Source organism: Carassius auratus, chromosome 13 (genome assembly GCF_003368295.1).
Source record: "Carassius auratus strain Wakin chromosome 13, ASM336829v1, whole genome shotgun sequence".
In the NCBI taxonomy this organism is placed as follows: domain Eukaryota; kingdom Metazoa; phylum Chordata; class Actinopteri; order Cypriniformes; family Cyprinidae; genus Carassius; species Carassius auratus.
Window position 1 is genome coordinate 735540 of NC_039255.1, and position 20714 is coordinate 756253.

Here is a 20714-nt window from a genome sequence, read left to right on the forward strand (position 1 = left end):
GATACAGTTAAGTTCATCATCCATCCTGTCTTAAACGGCGATGGGCAAGGACAATGGCAAGGGGGTAGGGTCGGTCATCGAGCCCAACAGCTACGCCGCATCCAAGGCTGTTAATGACAAGCTTTTATCAAGCAGCTTTTGCTCACTTCCCCTAAATGAGACCAGGTCGTTCGCACACTGGCAGAGGGATGCTGATCAGACCCTCTCTGGGGGGAGGGCAAGGCACATGGGATCTGAGCGGATGTGAGCTCACTCACAGCCAGACACTCGAGTCCTCTCCCCCGAAAACAGGAGGGTGCGAGGAGTGGAGTCGCTCTCTGAAAAGAAAGTGATCTGTGAGCGAAGAGAGGTGGGACTGAAGTTCTCACAGTGAGAACATTCAGTTCCCAAAAGCACAGCTTCCATGTAGGATCTCCCCAAGCAGGAAACTCAATCATTGTGGCCGTCATCGGAGTGCAGGGTATACGCAGTAATGACCAGTGTTGGGTATAGTTACTTTGGAAAGTAGTTAGTTAGGTTACAACGTTACCATCAATTAAAAGTAATCAGTTATGATACAGCGTTACCTATTCATAAAAGTAACACGTTAGAGTACTCATGCGTTACCAAAAATTAAAAGCCGTTTGCAGCGGCTCACACATGACAGACACAGCCCCCGGCCCCTTTAAATGCACCTAGAAGTCGTGACTCCCGACAGTGAATAACGTCAGTCATCCGACTAAATTAACACTGCAGGATAACAATAACAGGAAAGACAGTCAGCAATCAGCTATTCCACATGGCGTTTTATTTATTTATTATCACAGAACATATTATTAATCAAAATTTGCACCTACCCAGCCCGGTTAGCCTAGGCTACTGTATATTATGAGCACCACAAGATAACTCCTGATTTTTCTTTAACTTTAAATAATGCAGTTATCAAAGTACAAGTATGCTTACTTGTAAACACAACCTTAAACAGGCTTGCAGATTTAAATCCATTTAGAAATGATGAACAACCAGCCAGCCCACGATCTTACAGAAATTAACAGCTGCCTGTCAAACAAAAATGATAACAAACCGAATTAAATCCTTCACTGCCACACAGGCAAATGACAAATCGCTTAATAGCCGAACTAATTATTATTAAAGTGTCACTCACAGTCACAAGCCTAAATTCGCTTTAACACAGTCCTCTTACATTTACTCTTCAAAGTAGTGATTAAAACATAGCGTTAAATTTGAGGTAGAATTTTTGGCGGTCGACAGAAGCTTTTCACCAAAGCAGAGTGTGCATTTTACCGTTATGTTCTTTTCTTTTTCATTTGACAAATTGAAAATAATGTGCGTACTTCCATAAACCAAACGCTGTCCTCTCTGCCATCTTGCCGGGAGTTCGAAAAAAAACCCCCCCACACACACAGGGTCAGGCGCAGGGCACAGACGCATCACAGCCATTGCCTTTACGATCACAGAGCTTCGGCTCCGCTGATACTGTACATCCGCAGGTGGCACAGTAGACCTAGGACTACTGTCTGACAAAAAGCAGGCTGCAGTCGGGATTTTCCTTTCCTTAAAATAACGGATTACTTTTTTTAAAAAAATAACGAAGTTACTGATTACTTACGCACGAAACTAACGCGTTAAGTTACAAATTTCAGGAAAAAAGTAATTAGAGTACTCTAACGCGTTACTTTGTAACGCGTTACCCACAACACTGGTAATGACCCGCCATTTGCAACAATGCCAGTTTGATCTTTTAGTAAGCTCTTTTAGAATTGCCAGATGGCGGCAGGGGAAAAGGACCAGAACTGCTGCGTCCCTGAAGCAGCGGGAAAGCAGGTCAGCCATGCTGAGAGGTCCCAATTCCAGCTGCAAAGGTGTGTCAATGGCGAGCAGGCTTCGAATCAGCATTGAGCATAGTTGTCGCTAAAGGAGAAGAAATCTGAGAATCCTGTGGGGAACGCCCACTTATATAGCCAAATGCCTTGCCCATTCTGACCGGCTTTGGGGGGCTTTGTCACCATAGGCTCGTGCAGCTCCACTGCCAAGCCATTGGTTTGATTTTTATTTGCAGTTTCACTGCATGATTGAAAAAAGGCTTCAGTTCAGGTGAAAAAAAGCTTTTTCCCATAGCGTCTTAGCAGACGCAGTACAAGTGTAGTATCGAAGGAGACCAGGTTAATGCTAACTTACCATATAGCCTACAAAAATATGTATTCACTGCAGTGCTCTATAATAAACATGTTTATCAGATTCATGGGGTTATTAAAACTGTCCTACTGCTAAAAGGTATTTATTTTTCTCCTCTTTGGATTTTCAAGAGAGAAAATCCCTTAAAAAATACTGAAAGAAAAATATACACCTTGATTTTGTTTTGAGTTAATGAGATTTAGAAGGATCCTGAGTCGTACCTGTGCATTCAGGGTTGGAGCATTCTCTGCTCTCCGCCCAGTGTCCTCTGCACTCAGATCCACCATGAGCAGCCGCTGAGCACTGCCTCTTTCGCTGTTGCGTTCCGTTGGCACAGGTCACCGAGCAATCACTCCATGCACTCCACTCCTGCCACTGCCCATCCACTGACAATTTTGGGAAAAGTAAGTAAGCTGGGTTTGGAAAATTTAGGTTTAGCATCTTCTGATTAAGTTGAATTTACCTGCCATATTGTGCAAATATAAGGTGAAGTGTGTAATTACTGTGCCACTAGTGGTACCAAATTGAACTGCAACCATTTGTCTGGTCCTACTTAGCATAACACCTACTCAAATAACAAAGCATGTTGCTTGCAACAGGTCATGGGTTTGATTCCCAGAGAATGCATTAAGTAATAAAATGCATACCTTTTTAGTGCAAAAGGGTGTGGGTAAAAGCTTTTCACATATGCATAAATGTAAATGTTTAAAAACATTAGTGGTGTTTTAGTATTTCATTTGCAGGGGTACAACTAGCCCCCACATAGAACAACTTAACAACCTCATTGCAACATGCTAAAAATAAAAAAAGAACACCTAATCAATCACATAGCAATGCTCAGGAAACTACCCACAACAATCTTGCACCAGGTTGGTACCTTCAGCCCCTGCAAGAACCCTTCATATTTTTTTTCTATAGATATGTAATAATCAAGTTTTATCTGTAATTCTGCTTGGAACAGAAATTACACATTTCACCTTTCAGGTTAACTTTCTCATATATGGAACATTTCCTTCTTTGTAATTTCTGCTAGCATTGAAAAATTCACAATGATTTGAATATGAGTGCTTCAATTAGAATACAATCAGGATTAGGACAGATATGATATATGAAACAGAGAGAAAGAGAAAGAGAAAGAGAAAGAGAAAAAAAGATATACATTTGGAATTACGACTACTGCCATTAGCCCCAAGGAAAGAGGTAATAATACTGCCTAAGTGAGGCTCACTAACTAGCCGGTGAATATATTGGGCTAGTGGTTCGTTCCACTTACAATCCAGAAGAAATCTGTTGAAAACAGTGGAGGCTTTTTATCACACCTGAGCTCTGAGGTCAACTTTAAAAGCCTCAGACCAAAATATGCACGCCAGAATCTGGCAACAGCACAAGCTCTGGGTGAGTTCGTGCTAAAAAACACAACACAGAGGTGTTAAGTGGGGCTAATTGCATCTTTTTTTGCCGAATGGGATAAGACTTTTAAAGCATGAGACCAACAATAACCAAGATTAGACAGTCTGTTACAGTACTTACCCATCTATAGTTTATAGAAACTCTAAGTGGCTATCATTCACAGGCAATTGTGCTTATGCAATTTTTAGTTTAGCTCTATAATAGGTTGAGTTTGAAACTGTGTTTCTCTCAGCCTTGTGGGTTTTATTGCACGCCACACATAGCTGCTTTCAACATGCCAAGAAGCCTTGTGAACACATCCATTCCCTCTCTGTCCCACGTAATAAACTATTCCGTAATTGATCCTGTAATGTTCCACCGCTGGCAGCTGCTGCTTACTCCCCAGAGCTACCTCCATGTGATATGAGCTTTGATTCTTTATAGATGGGTTCAAACATTGAGGGGCTTCCATGTCAGGCTTAATTTCACCAAATCATTCTCGGAGGACGGTGGCTCATAACCACATCCAAATTAGTGGAGTGGTCTTCAATTTACAACAAAATTGATTACAGTTAGAGAATGGCTAGAAAAGCAAAAGGCTCAGGGGAACATGGAGGCATCAGATTCGGAAAAAAGAGAGAATGACTCAGTAGAGACGAGAGACGAGATGAGAAAAGAACAGAGGACAAAAGGAAAGACAAGAAGAGAAAAGCACAGGAATAGCAGATGGGATAAGACAAGAAGAATGGAAAATAATAGAAGAAAACAATACAGAATTGAACAGTAGGTTAGAGACAAGAGGAGAAAAGGAAACGAGAACAGATAAGGTGAAGCAAGATGAGACAGGATGAGGCGAGATGAGAATGAGGATGGGAGAAAGCATTGCATCTGAAGCACACAGACCTGGGCAGAGGGCAATGTTGCAGAGTTTGCTCTGGGTCTCGGGTCCCTCACACGCTCTTCCTCCGTGCTGGGGTGGAGCGCACGCCCTAGTGCGGGTGCGATGACCCCGCCCACAGGTGAAAGAGCAGAGGCTCCATGGAGACCACTCTTCCCACACACCGTGCACTGCCAAAAGAGGATAAGAGTTAAGACACATACACACTGCTCATGGCATGCACACACCCCCACACGCATCCTCATTCAAATGCAGCAGTGAAACACCTCCAGCATTGACTCAGTGAGCCTGTTTATCAACAGCTGTTACACAGCCGCAATGAATCCAAACAACTGTATCATTTCCCCTTTTCTTAACAATTTACCTTTACCAATCCCATACCACTCCACCCCCATCCCTAGCACCACGGCTGATGACATTCTTTTGTTTTAGTGTGATGAAAAACGTGCCGGGAGGGCTGCCGCAGCCGCGCTGAATTCGTCTCAGCTCTCTTAGCTTACTTATCAAAGTCCCAGGTGTGTGTTCTGCACGCACACTTACTGGGGCTAAATCCAGTCATCAGTGTCAAGACTGCTGGGCACCGTTTCCCCTCCAAACATCAAATCCCCCTCTCTAATGCTCTTACTGTATAATGAAAACTCCAATCCCACTCAAAGAGCATTAATTAAAAACCAACTCTCGTTAAAGCACTCATGGAAAGCCAGACTTTACAAAAACCAGCTCAATGACAGCCATTAACAGGAAGCTTTTTTATTTACTTTTGGACTCTCATCTATAAAGATAAAAGGCGATGTCACAAAACAAATGCCATTCTTTTGACTTGTAATTAAAGGTATACAGATGGACTAGTGGTTTGTAAACCAAAAATTGGTTTTAATGGAATAGCAAAATAAAGGATTTTTTTTTTTTTTTTAGTCTACAAAGTCTGTACATCCAGTTTTACAGTACTTTTGTGCTAATGTATTTGAAGTTAGCTACAATACCAAAGAAATTAATACTTATATTCAGCAAAGATGCTTAATATTTTTGATTTCAAATTTGATCATCATAAGATGTCACTTGAGAACCAAATCAGAATCCTATAATGATTTCTGAAGGATCATGTGACACTAAAGACTGGAGTAATGGCTGCTGGAAATTCGGCTTAACCATAAGAAAAATGTATTACATGCTAATATATAAATAATAGAAAACAATGATTTTTAATTGTCATAATATTGTACAATAATTCTGATTTTACTGTATTTTCAATATATTATTGACTGGTAGTATAAGATACAACATAGTCAGCCAACATAGTCAACTTTTTTGACGTCCCCTCATCAATGAAAACCAAGGAAAAAACTATCCAAGACAACAAATTATCCTATTTATTTTACTCTATCAAAATTATTTCCTTTGAGGACATTTTTGCTAATTTTATGGACTGTGTTTGATAAATACTTGATATTCAATAAAAAAATAAAATAAAAAAAAAATAAAATGATTTGTTCTCAAAAGATGTCTAGAGGGGAATGTGGATTCACTGGGATGAGTTGCATTTTTATTTTGAATTTCTCTATATATGCAGCTGGCTACATTAACTAATCTATAAAACACATACCCTAGTGTGAAAGCCTTGTGTACTAGTACATAACCTATTCCCCTAATGCTTTTATTTTGCTGCAAATCACAGTAAAATGATGTAAATAAGGGTTGCCCTCAAAAGAAAAGCAATGTTGTGCTCAATTAGGCTGCTGTCCAAGCTAGACTAGAAGGGGAATAAATAGTTTTATTTGATCATTCAAGAGACATGGTGGTCTTATTTCCAAACCCTTAAACTCTGGTCTAGCCTTATGTCATTTATATGTGCCTCCAAGCCATTTCCAACACCAAACTGGATATATATATAAACAGTATATGTCTAAATATATATGTCTTTGACCATGATATATGTCTATATCATGGTCAAAGATTGCTGTTTATCAACTAAATTATTAAAACTACCTATGGTTTCACTATGAATAATCATTTATTTATTTTATTTGCTGTGTAAACCACATTGATCTAGCCATATAAAAAGTCTTAAAGAGCTGAATTGCCAGTTTTAGAGCTAATGGTGTAAACAAAACAAGTCTCTTTTCATGCCCTTTTACTTCAATGCTTGTGAGGTAACGTGTAAACAGCATTAATTTACCAATACCAAAAGTCCTAAAAGAGCTGAACTGCATTTTCAAAGCTCGTGATGGGGGGACAACAAGCCTCTTTTCACGCCCTTTACTCGAAATAAAAATCCAGTTAGCCCGTGACAGCAAGTTCAATGGTGCTAAAGTATCGTTGAGCTCAACTCCATTAAGATGGCACCTCAGAAAATGATTAATTAAAGGTCGATACCTCCAGTAATTAAAGATTTTAAAAAGAGAAGGTAATCCAGGTCGCTTTTCTGGCCACAAGGGGATATATTAGTCTTTTTCACCTTTCTTCTACATTTTACATCTGCATGCACCAATAAACACTCTCTCGCTTCGTATTACAGCAAGGTTTGTGTTGGAATTATATAAAAAATTCTGCTAAGTCACACATTGTGAAGAGGGACATGAAAAGAGTGGCAAAAGAAATAGAAAATTGATGAAGCAACATAAACCAAACAAATGACAAGATGAATGACTAAATACACAAGTGGAAAAATCAGAGCAGACACAGATAAATAATAATTCTGAAAATTATAATAATACATTGCACATAAAAAATCTAACATGAAGCAATAACAGCAAACAAGTGGAAAATGACAGCCCTGAATGATGAAAGATACAGATTCTGAAGGACAGTCCAGTGTCTGTGACTAACACTACCTGGGCAGGGGGCAGTGTTATTGCACACCCTGGATTCTCTTAAAGGGCCGCTGCAGTGTGATCCGTATGGTGAGACACATGTTCTTGTTCGCACCTGCGACCCTTGACCGCATGTAACTGAGCAAGAGCTCCACTGGGACCACTCCTCAGCACCAGGGTCACCTGTAGGAGAAGGGTGACACCAGTTAAAAGCAGTAACATGGTCATGTGACACCCCGAGGGGGTGGAGCCAGTAGGAGCAGGAAGGGCCTCACTAAGTTACATACTAAGAAGCCACAGTAAATCTTAAAGGCTCCAAGAGCAATTGGGATGAGCTCAAAAGGAGCATCAGGCCTTATTTGATATGATCCTGCCTGAATGACTTTCAATGTCCAAGAGCAGAGACACCCAGTCCTTCACATAGAGATCTACTTTTCTGCAGAGTTCAACTCAAACACACATATTCATTTAAATCCTTGATTAGCTTGGTTTAGATGTGTTTGGTTTTCCAAGACTGGAAAAATGCCAACATCCTGTCTACTTAGTTTAATTTAATCAGAAATGGTCTGCTCTTAAAGGAACCGTTCACTCAAAAATGAGTCTTCATTTACCCACAGTCATGTCATTTACTTCTATTTGAAATAATTTTTCAGCCGCTTTTGTCCATTAAATGAAATTTAGTGCATTTCAGAATAACACTTGACATTACTGACTTGCACTGTATGGACAAAACATACATAAATAATGGGCATGTTTCAAAATATCTTCTTTTTTGTTCCACAGAAGAAGGTCATTCCGGTCTGTAATGACATGAGTGTAATAACTGATGAGTTATTAATTTTTGAGTGAACTGTACCTACTTATTTCTTACTATCCTCTGTGTGCAGTTGCTTAAAGAAATAAACATTTTGCCTGACAGAGCATTACAAAAGTTTAGTTTATAAATATAATTTATAACTTATAATGACATTTAAAACTGAATAACTTGTGATTCCATTTCAGCTGAGAAAAAAGCATTAAATATTCATTAGGTTATTTCTAAGCCCACTTGAATTTGATCTAAATCATTATATATGACATTATGGTGCGGTTTCACACCAGTTTACTTAGGAAGTACTTTCATACGGACATGTTGTCTGTTTAATCATTGACTGACTGGGAAGCAAAATCTGCCTTTGGTTTCAGACACAGTTAAACTCTGCAGGAAGGAAGATTTCTAGAGGCACAAATGTGCAAACTTGTCCTGGTGGATGGCCCATACATAATAACGGCATTAAACATAATACAATCTACAAATATATTGAAAGATTTAGATCAAAACCTGATTGGCATTTATACATTGATACATCTATGCATATTCAAAACAGGATCATATCCATTTGAATATGTGGCTACAAAATACATATCATAATTGAAGCTTTTATTATATTAGCATCCTAAAAGTACTAAGGTTTAAATTCATATTTATATTTTAAAATCATACATGCAACCAATTAGATGAAATAAACTGAAAGGAAAAAGGCAAACAAACTAATAGATGAAATATATAAAATATGGTAAACTATGCAGAATGCATGCAACATGGCTTCTAAAAGTTAGAGAATGATCTTTGATGGGAGTTAGTTTTCTACTAACTAAAGCTGCACAGAAGAACAGACCTCTGGCCCGCTGTCTAGACTGCGCTTCACTCTTTTAGATCTCAGATCTTCTGGATTTATGCTAAAGCTTCTTGACTCTTTGAAGCGAAATCAATTAGAATTGAAGATTGTAGAGAAAAAAGGGGATGGTTTGCATGTCCCCCAGCATATTCAGCAGATCACTGCAATTTTCGGCAGAGCTAGTCACATTTGAGAATCACTTGATGTAAGAACTTTTTTTTGTAAAATCCAAACAATCAAAGCTGTTAGAAATACCCGTTGATTATGGTTCTGAGCTGGAAAGATTATGATTTACCAACTGTAATGTCAATTCAATCATTGGCATTGTTTGCTGGCATTAGAATACAGGATTACTGAATAAAGTTCATATAATTGTTGGTTTGAAAGCATAGGCTGCTTTCTGGCAAACACATTTTTGAGATTAGCTTTGTGTTTTATATCTGTTCACTAAATTTTACACTCTGGATCGCCTGTAATTCCCAATGAGCAATTGCATGGCCAGACCAAGCACTAATAAAAGACATTTGATTTCCAGAGAATTTGACATGTACGAAAACTGTCTCCCTAAAAGCACTTTACCAATATCCACAATATAACAATCCAATTGCCATGTGATGCTGAATAAAGGGATAGTATGAGAAGGAATATATTTAACTTAAACATTTAATAATTGATATCATTAAGTTTTATTCATTTTTATTATTTTTAAGTCAAATCTTGTTAAAACAGTTCAGTTAAAGCCTTATGAGCATTAAATAATGTAGGCTTGTATGCTCAAAATGTATGCACATTTTTGTTTGCTTGTACACTGAAGACTGGTTTGTTTGTTCTAACATCTTGAGAAACTACTGGCAATGACCTTGGGTACATATGGACAATTTCCTCTGCCATTCTCAGAGATTAGATTAGATCGAAAGGTGGATCAACTCTGGATGAAGTGGTACAACAAATCAGACAATCTGAAATGAGAAACTAAATGCAGGATGAATGACATTCTGTACCGATTTTCATTTATAAATGGAAATAAATAAACACATAAATGACTGATTGGAATGGAAACAAGGTTGTTAAGGTTTAGTATGCACAATGATTTGCAACTTAAATGATATTAAGTGCTACACAAATGTCACAAATATACAAAAGGTGCAAAACTTAAAACAAAATAAGATGGCTGCTTAACGTCCCTCCCCATAATAGCTACAGATCATCTAGAGTACATGCAGGAAACAAATGAAATCAAAAAAGAAAAACAGGGAAATTAAAGCAAAGGAAAATAAAAGGAAAAAATCTTAGTTTCTACAGGCCTTGTTTTTTTTTTTTGGCACTTTAAAAGGTAATATATAAGGGTTATTTCACCTCTAAACAGCTGGATAACCACAAATGTTTAGTGTTAAATGTTTACCATTTAATTGTCACTTAATTAATCTCTGTTTTAACAAGTCTGGCCTATATTTATTGCTTTTAGTGGTTTAAAAAAAGCCTTCAAATCCATCAAAACAAATAGAAACCAGAAGTCCAATTGAGCATGGTATCAATTTGGAGAAATGGCCAATTTTGTCATTTTTTCCTCTGTATTTACTAAGTGGAAGAGGGACAAAAAAATAAATATGGTAAATAAACATTGCCACTTAAAGGTGCAGTACAGAAGATAGCATGCAAGTGACTTAAGATGAAAATTAAGTTTAGTTTACATTGGAAAAGAAAGAAGCATAACTATTGTATTACCAGTTTGTGCCATAAATTTAGCAGATTCATCTCGCTCCTGTAGGCCCTTTGTGTCATGTACTGATCTTGGCCGCTGACTTTTTACAGTATGTTCTCCGATCATTCCATATTCTAGGGACAGAATAGAGGTTCATGAAAACTAGACTTTGATACAAAATCTTCAGAAAGAGAGAGAGAAAAGGGAAAAAGAGCTTAGCACAGGTGGCTCGCAGTACATGGTTTTAAGACAAAATAAAAGGATATCACACATGGACAACTTTACTTTACTTGTCACTCTTGTACTTTAGCTTTAGCCTTTCTAGGAAAGCAAACAACAGTGCACAGAACGGTTTATCAGTGGTGAGCTGGGAGTATTAATTGAGCTTAGAAGCACAGCTATGACACATAGAAACACATGCAAAATCAACTTACATTAGCTTTTTAACAAGATTGAATTAACCTCCACCCCTCCCCTCCCAAAAAAAAAAAGAAAGAAAGGATAAAAAAAGAGAAAAGAAAATGTGAAAGCCGTTGGAAAGCCACAGAGGAAGGAAGGGGGGTGTGGCGAGGGAAGGGGTGTCATGGACATGCTAGATTGATCCACAGTGCCTGCAACAGATCCAGGCTTTTGGAATAATTAGTTAGTTAAGACCCAGAATTAGTAAAGGAATTATGTGCTGTTATAACTATCAGAATATCAAAAGATGAATTATCTCGCAATTGTATGCTAAGCTGTGTATCACTCATTTTGGATTAATTACACTCTTTTCAGCACAACAATATGGCTAATTTCTCTTTGTTCTTATCAGAATCAATTCATTCATTTGAACTGTTTTGTCAGAAAACAAACAAATGTCCCCATCCGAAAAGCCTCACTGGGAGCGTAACCGTTAACCTTTTAGAATCTCCCTTCTATTTTTACTTGTCTCGATCCATGTATAAAACATTTCTTTTTATCTTTAGGGGGTTGCAGTCTTGTTTTCAGTGCATGCTTTATAGATGGAGTTGAAACAGATCAAAAGCAGTAAGACACAGCCATGCTTCCATTGCTAATTGGGAATTACTTCACTGATGTGAGAGGTAAAAGAAGGCACGATGTCCTTTACCTCAAGTTTAACACCCTAAAAACAGAAACCTTGATGTTACAACAGCGAGAAGTAAAGGTTTGAGGTGAAAGGCTGTGTTTAAAAGCTACACTGAGTATAATGCAGAAGACTTCAGGCCTCCAAGAGCCATTCGGTCATTCACATGTTTATGGCTCTGTCCTTGACCCAGGTGGGCCCAGAGCATTTCCCCACTCCCTTTCTGCTTTCTCCAGTACAACTTAAAATAAATAAATAAATAAATAAAAAATGAAAACAAATTCAAAGCACTGCCTCGCCCATGCCCACAGAACAGAACATACTGTATAAATTATAGCAATGTCACTCTGCAACATAAGTCACAAAAACATTAGTGTGGGTGCAAGGGGCTGTCCTCAAGCAACACATTTTTATTTCCCTGACACAATGCCACACTGGAACTGCATTTGAAGATGTTACAAGTGGGAATGTGTGTATGGGTTATAAATAAGGTATGTTCTACATTTTGCTGCTTTAGAGAAATATGCAGAGATCCACAAGAGTTACAAACCAATGTTGGTGGATTTTGAGCTCATTGGCCAGAAGTGACCGTTTAAGTTAATAAACCTTAAAAATAATGTTTAATTGACATTAATTGATGGACTGGATGTTTTAATCAGCTGTAAGTACTTATTCTGACAACACCATTTACTGCAGAAGATCCGTTTTGATGAAGAAACAAACTCATCTTAGATATGTTTTAGCAAGTTTTCAGCAAATGTCTTTTTTGGGGTGGGCTCTTCCTTTACTATCTCACCTAAGTAGTATCTCACCTAAGATAATGAACATGCTATCATAATTTAATCATGTTGTTCCAAACCCACAACTTTCTCTTCTTCCGTGGAACAGAAAAAGTTACAATTTGAAGAATGCCGGCATTGTAGCATGTGCTGTCTAGCTCTAAAATGGAATAAATGCATCATAAAAGTAGTCCATACATCTCCTGTGCTATATATTCCAGGTCTTCTGAAGTTTTTCGATAGCTTTGTGTGAAGAAATGACTTATATTTGAGTAATTTCTAACTGAAAATCATAACCTATGCTAGCTCTCAAATGAAATATGACACCTTCAGACACAGGGACAAGAAATTTAGATGTCACTGGGAGCAGCAAGGGGAGCTCATGAGTAAAAGAGAAGATAATTTCTTAAACGGAACTTTAATATGAGAACAACGCGACAGTTTCCCAGTTAATATTTTGTCTAGTAGAAATTAGTCAATAGACAAAAACATAAGCATACAAATGAATTGATTAAAAATACACCATACCATAAGTGCAATACAATGTTACTAAATGTTTCGACCAGATTCATAGTTAGACACTGACGAATTAAGAGATTTGAGGAATACTTTTTGATTTCTTCAGGTGGCTGCAGACAAAAATTGTCTACATATTTCACAGCAGACATAACTATAATTTAAAAAATATAAAAGACAATTGAAAATAGCTCTTTAGGGAATAGCTCATGTAAAAAAAATCTGTCATTATTCTCTCACCCTCATCTCATTTGAAACCAGTATGTCTTTCGTTCTTCTGTGGAACATAAAATGAAAATCAATGGTTTCCAATACTATTATGGACCATTCAAAATATCGTCTTTTGCATTTCACAAAAGAATGTAACACAGGTTTGGAACAACATGAGTGTGATTAAATCATGATTTTTCGAGAGAACTGTCCCTTTAACACCAGGCTTGTACCTCGGATAACTGAAGCTGTAATCTTCATTTTCTCAGCTGAAAATACCAGTGGTCATCAGTATATATTGTGGGATTGCTGGTGCTCTCATTATGTCAGCTAATTAGTTCATTAACTTCCACTGCTCTCCAGCTAGAGTAGTATCGACACAGCACAAACCAGAAAAAAAAAAAGCCAGGCTAGTTTATTCTGGTCTTTCCAGCAAGGGATGACAAAATATATTTTGGGACACAAGCAATATACTTCGGTATCAGAGAAAACACATCCAAGACCTTCCCATTAGAGACAGTGAGCTATATCAGGCTACATTGATTGAGTCGCCAATTGTTCAATGGAAGAATAACAAACTCTCTATAGACCTAATGAATCCTTTAGCATAACTTCTACAATAGCATGTTTCCATGGCAACAGTAAGTCAGAGAAAGAGAGGGGGAGAAAATAAAGTTATACAAGTAAAAATAAGTAAACATAATTTAAAAAGGGATTCGATAGTGTAGATTCATGGTATTTTGCTTTCCATCAGCAAACAGTGAAATGTCAAGTGAAAGATGCTAATAGTCATTCATATATAACAAATATAACTTATGTGGATGATTAGCAGTATTTTAACTGAGCTTGTTAGTTAATGTTAACACTTTTCTGCAAAATTTTAAATCACATGCACAAATAAATAAAGGCCTACATTAATCATTAGGAGTGAGAACTATGTTGCTTCAGTTTTCACAGATTACACGATTTACAATAGACTTTTCTAGACCAGATTAAGGGTCATGTGCCTTCATGCATTGTCTGTGAGTACTAACAAACATTTAAAGATCAGAAAGGTTCAAAATACGCAGGGGTTCAACAGGGCCGTGGACGTCCATGGCTGAGTCCGGCACATGGCTCAGGATGGTAGTTCATTAGTGAACATTGGACACAGTTGGAACAGCAGCTACGCTAAGCTCCAGTCTGGATCCAAAACACCTGAGAAGAGGTTATGCCAACCCCTCAGAGGACCTCAGATGATGCTAACCCTGAAACAACATACAGAACCAACAAATATTGCTATGAGTGCATCATATAATGATTGCTGTTAATAAATGTTCTTCGTCTGGTTGACTACGTCTTGTATTCATTTTTTCTGAAAATTCCTGTCATATGCACATAAACTGTCAGTCACCACTGATAAGCTACTTCTAATATTGTAGAAACTTAATTGTCTGTTAAGTTGCTTTGGAATGATTTGCATCGTAAAAAGCGCTATACAAATAAACTTGAATTGAATTGAATTGAGTTTTTGGAACTGTTGACAAAATATATCTGCACGTGTTTTTAAGTCTTGCCAGTTTAAGCATTCATGGTTTTTAAACCATTCAAGTGCAATAAGCAGCAAAAGAGTACGCATTTCAGAACTCACGCACTTTCTGAGAGACGGTTTACTGTAAGCATGCACCCAAAATGCGCACACATAAAGCTGCTTCTCAGACAGCGCGCAAGTACAGAATTGAGTTCTTTTTCACAAGCTTATTGTGTAAATGTTCTGACACATATAAATGTGTCTCGGAGAGTATTCACATAAAAACAGTCAGTTATAGCTTCAAAGAACGTAAACAACTGAAAAATGTAAATACATGTGTAACAGTGCATTAGAGCCGTGCATATACACATTAATCATACTGTCCTCAACAGTATATTAGATCCTGTTTCATTTTTAATGTTAATTAAACAACAAAAGACAGACAATCACTCACTCCTCTTTACTGACATTTGCAACTTTAATTGGAAGGTTTCATATGTATTTGTTTACAGCGAAGACATTTGATTACTTTATTCAAATTCTGTAGTATTTATGTGTCTGAATATTTCCACTTGACCTATCTGAAAACTTAACTTAAGGCACTGATTTTACTGTCATCAGATGTAGCTTTGTACACTGCCAGCATCTAGAATGATTTTGAGCATTTTAGTGTTCATAGCAGAGGGCTCCCTTAACTTGATATGTTTTATAGTTTGTCATTTGATATAACATTTTGTAGGCTTTGCATACACATGTGTATCCCTTGAAAGCCTGAAATCACAGACCACCCCCCACCACCACCACCACCACACACACACACACACACACACACACACACACACACACACACACACAAAACAAGTTCAAATTTAACCCCTGATAATATGTGTCCATTTGGAAATCAAGTTGGAACTGATCTGCAACCTTTTTTTACAGTAAGCACAGCTGAGGTCAGGGGTTGAAATCACGGATCTCAAACCACAAACATTACCTTAACAAAGAGCTCATCAAACACATCCCCAACATCACTGAACAAGAGGTGCTGCTGAAAGCTGTAATCAAGGCAGCTGTGAGGTTTAAAGTGTGAAGAATGATGTGAAGAATACGGAGCTCTTTAGCCAGTGTGACCACACATGAGACCTTTGCTCTGAGAGAGTCCATTCTGAAATACAAATTGTGCTGTGATTGGTTAGCTGGGCCAGTGCATGTTGTGATTGGCAGAACTCTGCGCTAGGTCGGGAAATATCTTGCCCCATACCATAGTCGCCTGCCAGCTTCAGTGTAAATATTGCTTCAATAGCAAATCAATTTAAGTTCAACCAGATCTCATCCAATTCGTCTGTATTTGCTATGTCACAAATCCCGAAAAATATGCATGTTAGTCCAAACGAGTCGTCCGTTGTAGTTTTAAAAAAATGATTTCTGTTAAATAAAATATCTCCTTGTTAGGTGGATTTTGAACTTTGTAACTTTGCAGATATTTTTTATGCTCAAACAGCAACATTACAGGCTAACTAAAGTTGAAAAAGTGAAAAAGCATTAAAGAACCCCTTTAAGTGAGGAAACAAATATTATGTCTCATCGCAAAACGAACATAAATCAAACACAACAGAACTATAGGCCTATAATGTTTTTTTGTGAGCAAATTTAAACTTTAGAAATAACACTTTAATAAATTTAAAACACTACACCACATAGGACAAACAGACATGCCAGGTACTTACTGACCTGATGCAGACACATACTGTATAGCTGAAGCTGACTTACATTGTCTTAGTCTGGAGAGAGATAACATAATGTAAAGTAACGTGAAAATAAGTGGGGGAGACACAAAACTGCTCAAATGGCTCTCAATTAGAGTGTGCTGCAGTTCTACTTTTGACCACAGATTTACATTGTAAAATCAGTGGGGCGCTGTTGAGTTCGGGAGGACACCGGCATGACCACCATCTAGTATCATCTTATGTACCTGCTGAAGCTTTAAATAAATTTTTATATATCCTGTGGACTTTATCACGTTATGAAATACGAAAACTATTTGTTGCAGAATGCTGAACACATTTACAGTTTATTGTTTATTCAGTTTATATATAGTGATCTTTGTTTTAGGATCTGTCCCACCTGCCCTTACAGACGAGCTGCGCCTGGGTGTCATACAGTAGAAGTATTTTGACATCCTTGACCTCCCACAAAGTTTTTTTTTTTATTATTATTATTAAATGGCCAAATCCTTTTTTTTCTTGTTTGTTGTTGTTTTTTACACTTTTTGAATGATTTGTCAAAATCACAGCTTCACTACAAATAAAAAAAAAATCTGTTCACAAGTGATATTTACTTCCTTTGTTGTGTTCACACCTCACATTTCACATATTTCATCTCAAGATGTTCTTTACTGACACTGCTGTCTCCTTGGTAACAAAGCATAACTTTTGAAAAGACTAACTTAAAAAAAAAATGGTACATCATTGTTGAAATGTGAAAGGACGGGCATATTTGGATAAATACTGCATGCCTTTTCACAACAAAAACAGTGTTTGTTTGTTTGTTTTAGTTTTGCTTCTGTAGATTATTCTTTATAATTATAAATCATCATTTTAAGTCTTTAATAATTATTATTTTTTTAGGAATAATTGCAACTTTATATTTACATTTTTTTTTTTTTTTTTTTTTTTTTACAAAATATTACAAATGTGTGCACTGGTCTATGTGGTTTATGAGGACCCAAACTTGTATAATGACATGGGTATGACATAGGTATTACAATGTGAAGGTCATTTATGAGGGCATTTTTATTATTATTATTATTTGAAAATCTAAAAATGCAGGAAATGTTTCTGTAAGAGGTAGGTAAAATACAGTTAGTACAGTATATAAACCATTACGCCTATGGAAAGTCTTCGTAAAGCAAAACTTGAATATGACCTTCATATAAATCTACTAGTTTTAATAAAATCAACATCTTGAGATATACAAATATCCAGTAGTTGAAGAAACATACAGTCGTTACACCCGTAGCAGAGTAATTATTTAAATGGCTCTTTATTTATTTTTATGCTTGTTTGGTGTGACCCGTGTGCTGTTTTTGCCTTGATATACAGAAGTGCAAAGCTCTTGAGGTCTTGAACTAAGACGAGAAAACATCCTGTGAGATGATGCAGGGCCACATTTAAAAAAAAGAAACAGTTCTTGCTTGATTAATGGTTTAAGAAAACTCAGCTGCAGCTACCACTGTCCCTTTGTTCCATCTGAGGTTCAGTACGGGGTGCTGTCAGAACAAACCCAGTGGCCCACAGCAGCTGTGGTGATCAAACATGAACCAGAAGCACGAAGCTCAGTCCAAATGTTCAGCTTCTGATGCTGGAACAGCAAGAATTTTGTGCAGTCTTCCAAAGTAACTACTCATGATAGATGGCATCCATGCTATCTTTATTAAGTCCAAAGCAGACAGCTATCTATGTGCTGGCCCACTATCCATGCTAGATGGGAATGGATAGCTCTGCTCTTTACTCTGACAATGACTTGAAAAATAGGGGACATACCATCTAAAGGGATTCACCCCGAGTGATTCAGACTGCAGCTCGCTTTTTTTGCCGTTGGCTAAAGAGCAGCTAAATTATATTTAGGTTTGTTCTGACAAAAAAAAAAAAAAAAAAAAAAAAAAAAACAGATGCTGTTCTATCCAAACACCCAGAATGAGATGAAGTAGATGAGGGGTGAGAGAAAAGCGAGCAGGACCCCCGATGGAAAAACAAAGAGAAAAGAACATGAAAAAGAGACATGCATAAAGGCCTCAAGATCCATTCCCAGTGTCATACATGAAGGAGAAACATGCATATTCAAAGCACAGGAAGCCTTTTAAATTATGATGATGTTGAAGTCCTGCATAAAATGAGGGAAGTGATAAATGTTCACACAAGATAATGATCCAGAGAGAGGGAGAGTGTCGGTTGGATGTTTCAAAAGGTTGCTTCTGCACGCTGTAATCTTGCAAAACACACTGAAAGCTCTTGCTATTGAGAATACGCTCTGTGAATGGTTTTCCAAGGGCGAGAGGTGCTTAACGGCAGACCAGAGGCATGAATAGGGCCTTGTGAAACTCAATGAAGTCCATTTTTCTATGAAATATTTACTTACAATATGGTAACAGCTACAAACAGTGACAGCGCAGACGTAGCTACATGACTTGTTCATGTACTAAGACAAATCTATGCATACTACACTTGACAACACAATCTGGCCCACCAATCATCTTCATCCGGCCTGAGGAAAGACTTCTGGTGAGAAATAGCAACACACCAGAGGAGAACACAGGTGCACTGTAAAATAAATAAGTAAGTAAATAAATAAACCTTAAAATAGAAACGGTCAGAAAACCTAAAATTTGTGTCCAGAGGTGGTGACAAAATCTCTCTAGAAGTTGTCCTTCTAAAGTTCCAAAAGGACAATATTTAATAATGAAAGTTAGCATACTAACAAAAACGAGGAAAACCAGTGGGCAACTTCAATGCTATCAATATTACTACACACAGCTGAAACACACTCATGTCATGGTTGAGGTGGAGGTGTGAGACATGGCCAATGTCATAAGTTTCCGTTCAAAACTCAGCAGCTTCTACTTTACATCAATAGACTGTTAATAAGATTAGCATTAGCTCTGACAAACGTTTGAAACTGACATTTCAAATTCCTCTACAGTAAGTATCCAGAAAGAAGGAGGTTGAGGCACTGTGACAGCTTATACATACAATTAATTTAGTTACATGTATTCAGTTTGTCAGATTACATCAGGGTTTGTTTGAAAACCGAACCAGACTGCTTAAACAAGTCTTGACAAATGCATGTTCAGCCGGTGAAAACACACACTGATCCAACAAATGTTGGTGTTTGAGGGGTACTGCGAGATAGCTGCAGAAGTTGTAGCTTCTTTCTAGGGTAATTGAAAAAAAAAATCCCTTTGGTTTGCTGTTTTATGCTAGAAGGGATTTCCCTAAGTTTCAGCAATTCAGAAAGTGCTGATAGGTGCTTTAAAATGAATTTGAAATGAATTCTCGGCTTCCTTGTGCATGATCAAACCTTCTCCCATCAGAAAATACAACTGATAGCCCAGTGTCTGGGTTGTGGGTCTTGCTTATAGGTTTATCTATTTTTAATTGCCTACCGCAAAAATAAACCTCTCTCTAAATGATCCATTTTGTCTACTGCAGTGTACGCGAGAGAATGTGATGCAGTACTCACCGACTTTCCGTATACCGACCTGTCAACCCAGAGAAAAGGAAAAGACGTTCGTGCTCCAGCATCTAACTCGGATTAAAAGCAGCCAGATGGGAAGACAGAGATTTATCAACACCTTAAAGAACCTTTCAAAGCTGTGCCTCGTACATCACTTTCAGTTCTTTCAAGACAAGCAGTTCACCCTCCCATCCAGTCACAAATCTCGCACCATGCAACCACCTCAGACAGAAACAAACCTCATTTTCAAGGCGCACTTATAACTGGTTAACCCAGAATGCACCAGGAATTACTTAATGGTCAATGAATCAAGACAAGAATGGCTCTTTCAGAAACAGGTCTGCAGCTTTTATCTTCACTTGCCGTTGTACATTATACTGTACTTTCAAAGTTTCTGAAAGATTTCAGGCCTCTTTTGTGGCGAGCAATTGTGCTCGGCCTTGATTTAAGTGGAAAAGCTTTTTTCAAAATAATTCAGCGATTCTTTTCGAAAGGGTTACAGCATAAGGTGGGAGGACATTTTTTTCCGACTCGAACTGTCCGCCCACTGCTCTCGCTGCTGGCAATCACATTCAATTCAGCCTAAACGCTTGTTGTATAGAGCTGATGCTCCACGCTGGGGACACGGGGATTTAAGCCAAATAAGCGAGCTCAGATACAATTGTTACAAAACTGCTGTGGTGGGGAGATGAGATTCATGGTTGCTCTAAATATTTCTCAAGGCGTCACTATACAGAATATTTCAGTACAGGCC

General features: G+C 37.8%; 1 protein-coding gene across 6 annotated transcripts in view; it reads right to left on the reverse strand.

Annotated features, from left to right (window-relative positions):
• Positions 1 to 20714, reverse strand: part of adgrb3 (adhesion G protein-coupled receptor B3) — a 151403-nt gene that overhangs the window by 78191 nt on the left and 52498 nt on the right. For 4 of the 6 annotated variants that reach the window (XM_026277708.1, XM_026277707.1, XM_026277706.1 and 1 more), the window contains 4 exons: positions 10656 to 10766; positions 7294 to 7455; positions 4468 to 4632; positions 2397 to 2561 (listed from right to left, as the gene is read on the reverse strand). In XM_026277708.1, the coding sequence (XP_026133493.1) occupies positions 2397 to 2561; positions 4468 to 4632; positions 7294 to 7455; positions 10656 to 10766 (603 nt within the window). The remainder of the gene's footprint in view (positions 1 to 2396; positions 2562 to 4467; positions 4633 to 7293; positions 7456 to 10655; positions 10767 to 20714) is intronic. The other 2 variants (XM_026277709.1, XM_026277710.1) reach the window with 2 other exon arrangements.